This window comes from Branchiostoma floridae, chromosome 6 (genome assembly GCF_000003815.2).
Source record: "Branchiostoma floridae strain S238N-H82 chromosome 6, Bfl_VNyyK, whole genome shotgun sequence".
Lineage (NCBI taxonomy): Eukaryota > Metazoa > Chordata > Leptocardii > Amphioxiformes > Branchiostomatidae > Branchiostoma > Branchiostoma floridae.
In genome coordinates this window covers 11,548,157-11,553,811 of record NC_049984.1, presented here as the reverse complement: position 1 = coordinate 11,553,811, position 5,655 = coordinate 11,548,157, and the positions used below count along the sequence as shown (strand labels likewise).

At 39.4% G+C, this 5,655-nt stretch overlaps 2 protein-coding genes across 13 annotated transcripts in view; one reads left to right on the top strand and one right to left on the bottom strand.

Moving 5' to 3' along the window:
• LOC118418045 (UPF0047 protein YjbQ-like) overlaps positions 1-129 on the bottom strand; it is a gene marked incomplete in the record, with an annotated part of 2,744 nt that extends 2,615 nt beyond the window's left edge. The window contains 1 exon segment of the mRNA XM_035823852.1: positions 1-129. Coding sequence (XP_035679745.1) covers positions 1-101 — 101 coding nt within the window.
• Positions 123-5,655, top strand: part of LOC118418041 (vinculin-like) — a 30,329-nt gene continuing 24,796 nt past the window's right edge. For 11 of the 12 annotated variants that reach the window (XM_035823842.1, XM_035823838.1, XM_035823836.1 and 8 more), the window contains exons 1-2: positions 123-247; positions 1,157-1,291. In XM_035823842.1, coding sequence (XP_035679735.1) covers positions 1,235-1,291 — 57 coding nt within the window. In that variant the 5' untranslated portion in view covers positions 123-247; positions 1,157-1,234. Of the gene's footprint in view, positions 248-827; positions 847-1,156; positions 1,292-5,655 lie in introns of those variants that run through there. The other variant, XM_035823837.1, reaches the window with a different exon arrangement.

The window sequence follows — 5,655 nt, the reverse complement described above, 5'->3', positions numbered from 1 at the left end:
TCCACGTCTGGTGTGATGTGGTGGCATCCCCGACCCCTGTCCGTCAGGCGAATCTGTTGTTGTACCCACACGGTTTCTCCGCGACTCTCCTTGTCAGCCATGGTCACACAAATGTGATCTTCGCCAGCTGGTGACCTCACGTTACCTCCGACCTCTGACCTGACGCTCGTGGGGAGGTGGGCCCACAGGAAGGTCGGCACTCGCAATCTGCTCAACTGATTTCCTGTGTTTATCTTGTGGAACTTCGGTAAGTATCTGCTCTTCGATCTATATTTGACTCTGGAAAAGGGAACTGTGGTAATTTGGGGGGACGAATATTGATGACTGCGACAAAGATCATCATGAAGACTGAGACGATGCGGCTTTAGAGAAGCCGCGGGCCCGGGCTTGGCGCCTGGGAGATGTTTTGCTTTTCGGGTTTTCCCATTTTTTGTGCACGTCCGCCAGCGTCCTTCCTAACTGGATTCACTATGATAATGTTATCTTTCAAGCCAGCTAAATGGCAACAGAAAGGTGTAAAACGATATCCAACATTTAGTGATATTTCAGACGGCAAGCTGGAATATAACTTTCACCCTTCCGGGGTGGACGTCTTCACTTGGCCTCAAACTGGAGGGCGTGTCGTTATCCACTTTATCTGTAAACAACACTGTTTATTGCTTGTCTTTAGCCAGTTTCTTACGTTTGATGTATAAATAGACTCCTATTGATGTAGATATAATCAGAGGTGAAACCAAACGGGAATCAGATCGTATGAAAAAGAAGTTGATATGCTGTACTTCCCCTTTTCCTGTATCGGAATAAACCATCTCAGCAATGGCAGGAATGCGGCACTTCTCTCAACGTGTAGGTTTCATGATCATCAAAATAAATATCAAAACCTACGCTAAATTGATCGTACTGACGATAAACTTTCCACCACGTTATTTGGGGGCGTGAAATCTTTAATACCCGTGCTTTCCTTGGAGTGGAAAATTGATTGGTCACAGTTTATTTGCCGGCCTTGATCTAATTTTTGCTGTTTGTGAAATGGACACCTCGGGGGCGGCCCTGAAACTGATCGCAGGTCAGCGTTTGTGGAGGCTGTCCTGTACACATAGGAGAGTGCGGGGGCCGCATGTTGACTCATACCAACACATTTTCTAACCTCTTGCAGCAAAACGCAGGAAGTTGCCGAGAAGTGTAGTAGAGAGGAGGCAAGACCAGGAGGGATAACGGTATTATATTCGTCACCATGCCGGTGTTTCACACACGGACCATTGAAAGCATCTTGGAGCCTGTAGCCCAGCAGGTATGTGTGTATCATATATACTTGGCCTTTCCCCCCTCCCAACTGCACCCTACTCACAGCAGTTGTCTAGTTTGACCTCAAAGCTATGGGGTTATAAAGCCACACAGTTGTTGCGGTGTCATATTTATTGAGATCAAAGAGAGGCAGATGTTCACAAGCATTTTGCGACAGTCAAGTTCAGTTCACCGTCTATAATTACTTGTGGTCGTGCTGTAATTCAATCAAGGTTCTTCCAAGGTGGTCCTTAATAATTAATCATTTCAGAATAACCCATGGTGTCCCAAAAGTCAAGCACTCAGTAGGTAGGCCGAAGATCAAAATTGAAATGTGTCAATTTCGAAACAAGCATTTATTGTGGGCAGTGGGCTACAATATATTTTGCACCTAACTCATTAGTAAATTACTATAATCATTTGGTGTCAAGTCATAAAATTCTTGCTAAACATAAGTTGACAAAAACCTGTGATTCTGTCAACCCAGTTTAAACATAACCCCCTGAAGCAGGCTTGTTGCCAAGTCTGCAGTGTTATTAGAAAATTCCACAATTAGCTAGGGGGAATCTCTATGTCGAGTATACTTACACAGGCTTTGAATCCAAGTTGTTTTAAGACATAGACTTTAAAGTTCAACCAAATTCATTCATTTAGTTAAGGCAGGCAATGACAGATGACAAATTGTCAATTGTACATTTTTAACAAACTGCATCTATTAGTACAGTAGTCTTTCGGTCCTGTTTCAAGATTCAAGCAACACACTGAAGACACTGATTTGGTTTTGAACTATGAAAAAGTATTTACTGTTGTTTATGACTGTTGACAATTTGCATTCATGATAGCATATACACAATCACTCTACTGAGTACAGTAGTACTTTTCCATAGACTGTAATGATATTGTCAACAATTAGTTTGTCATGTATGCTATATAACCAACAGGGGCAAGTAGACCGAAGTGTAAGTTTTAGTTGGAGTTTACATGCTGGGTAGCATCAGACCCAGGGAAGGAATCCCTGTCAAGGTTTCCTGGCTCTAAACATAGTTAAAACAAACAGTGTTGTGTGCCAACTTGGCAGGGACTGAAGCTTGCAGCAGACAGAACTTTTGACACTAGATGTAGCTAGGCTGACTGAGACTTACAAATAAATAGTTCTCTTGTCTATAGGCTATGTAAAGAAAGGCAGGTAGTGTTAATTTTATATTTCACCTGAAATCTAAAAAGGTTAGAAGGCAAATGTTTTAATTGGTGTTGTTTTTTGACAGGTAAGGTATTACTGTAAACATTGCTATAATGTTTTAGTTTGTGCTTCAGTCAGATCAAAGTGAGGTTAACAGTCTTAGCTCATTTTATCTAAAGTGATTTGAGTTTGTTTGTGTGCTACATGATGTTGCCTTTTTGTGATGGTATATGGTACAACATTTGTGCCAAAGCCAAAGATATACGTGTGTGCAGGGTTGAACAAGTTTTCTAAAATCCACTTGTCCTATCGGGCAAGCACATAAAAAATGTACTAGTACTTGCCCGAACCAATTTTTCACTTGCCCAAAATTCAAATGTCACTGTAACTAGTGTATGCATTTTCACTTCCAGCAATGGAATTCTCTGTAGACAATTGCTTGATGTCATGACTGTAAAAAGTAACAAGTATATCAAAATTGCACTAAAATCAATGGAAAAATCTTACTTGCCCGATCGGACAAGTGGGGTAGGACATGCACTTGCCCGAACAGCACTTTCACTTGCCCTGGACAATAGGGCTAGTGGACTTGTTTATCCCTGGTGTGTCCCTAACACCAATATTGATAACCCAATCAAACCTTTCCAACTTCTGGAACATGGTAAATACAGAAAGATGGCATCAAGGCCATTTGACTTCCCAAGAATGTCACTGGATTTTTTTAATTGATACTATAGTATTTATATTGAGATATTGATAAAATTAGCTTGCAGTTGTTTATTATCATATCTGGATTACTGGGAAACTTCGAGAGTTCATCCCACGTGTAAGGTCCGTATGTTGTTAGGTCAGGAAGTGCACCCATTTTCATTGTAGACTATAATTAGCTACCCTTGCCATATTGGCAGATAGGAAAAGGTCAACACAGCATTACATTATTTATTGTGTACATTTTTAGTTTTATGTTCAGCGCAATGCATTATGGAGGATTAATGGAGAATGAGGTGGCCGAGGTTCCCCCTGATCCATGGGGGGTAGGATAGCAGCTGTCAGGCTATATCTGTAACAGTAACACTCTGTGTTTCATGGTTTATTAACCTAGCTGCACAGGGTTCAATGGCTCATGGAAGACAAAAGGGAAATCATAAATATATTAAATCAAAATTTCACAATGAGAAATATATGCATGGTGTCAAACAAATATGCATGACATATGATGAATAGTCATTTGGTCTTGTATTTAGGCCAGTAATGCACACGACATATCGTACATAGAATAACAGGATTGGCATAGCAATTTTTGTATACATTATGCTTTGGTAACGAGCTAACAATGTTACAAGTACATAAACACATAACCTGGAAAGAAGCATACAATTTGCAAAACGTGGCCTGGGAAACCATAACATACCCAAAAGGGTCATCGCTATATATGGAGGTCTGTCTAGTGATGTTTCCCCAGAGAACCTTGTTCCAGTTGAGTACCAGACAGATCTTTAGATCTGGTTACCCAGCCATGTTATGGTTTCAAAAGAGAGGTCAGGGCAGCAAAAGTTACATTGTGGGTCAGAAGTCAGTACTTTGAGTGCCCCCAAGAAGGATTTATATGTGGGATAGTATGAAAATGACTGGTGAGGTGAGGTGAGGTGAGAGTATGAAAATGAAGATAACTTGTTCTTTGAGAGCATGCATTATCAGGAAAAAATGTAGACAGGAAAAAATGTAGAATGAAAAAAAAGACAAAAGAAAAATATTTGGTCAAACTTTTGACCCAAAACGAAAGATACAATAATATTTTTGCTGCCTGGCCCTCACAGTGGCTATACTTTGATCAAGAAGAGAATTTTCACTCATATTGAAAGATATTACATACATTACATGTATGATTTTACATTTTGTATTATTAGACATACTCATTTCCTTCTTGAACTATTACTCTAATATATATTGAGAACGTGAGTCAGGGATTTTGTCCAAACACAGCTGGTAAAGGAAATTCCACAGACCTAATTGTGGGAACAATGCCAGGTCTTGCACAGACAGGAAATATCAAAGGTTAAGAATTGTGGAGTGCCAAAAAAGGACATTTCCATACCAGCCCTATTGTTCACGTCTACCACCTGAGGTATAGTATTCCCTGTACCAATGACTCATTGTCTCTTTGTTGTTCATTTGGAATGACTTTGTTCAGAAAACAATACATTCGTCTACTTTGTGGGTGTTTCTGTCTGAGTCATGTCGGTTTTTAGTCATGTTTCATATCATTCAGTCATTGATTATGCATGATATGAAATAAAAGAAGCATATATTTCATGACTTCCCAATGGAAAACATCATAGAAATAAACAATGAATACTTGCAGGATTAAGGATTCAAGTAAAAATCTGATGACAGCTCTTTGTTATATTGTCATATGATGCAAAAACTGAATCAGTTATTGAATTTATTTTTCTACTGAATGCTTCAATATGACATTTCCTTCAGGAATAAACCCTGTGAGAAGTTTGATAGAATTATCCATGTCCATGGCAGGCTTAATCTATAATGTGTCATAAAAACATGTTCCATGGTTAGTTAAAGCTGTCACAAGACTCAATATCAGATATTGAATTTACAGTGAGAGGCTGCCCTGAAGTAGCAATATAGTTGATTAATCTATTCATTGATCTGGACATCAGATACTTAGTTTATATTAAGTAAGCATCCGACTTTATCTGGGGCGCTGAGAGGATTTTCTTGTATCCGGAGGAAAAAATTGTGATGTAAAAGGATTTTGCTGATTCCCTACTGCAAAGTAAGATACATGTACATATCCCTGTTTGCTTATGACCGTCTTTATGTAAGTCTTTATAATATATGATAATGATATGAGAAATATTTGGTATATAGCTTTATATGTTGTATTAGTGGAGGTTGTTGAGATAATGTGGGTGTGGTGGCCATCAGGGTGTTATATTATGTCTCCCAAGTGGTCTATGGGACATGCAAGAGAAGTGAAAAGTAGGTCAAACCCTGCCCCCTCCCCTCATTAGGATCTCTGGGTGGTTTCTGAGCCAACTTGTCAATCTCATTTTCTACCTCATTAAGGATCCTCAGTAGTAGGATTTATTTGAGCCCTTTAGACTGTACCATTTAAGAGATAGGGTTAGGAAAAGTTTTCATACGGAACATTTGGGAAGTCAAAAACAATT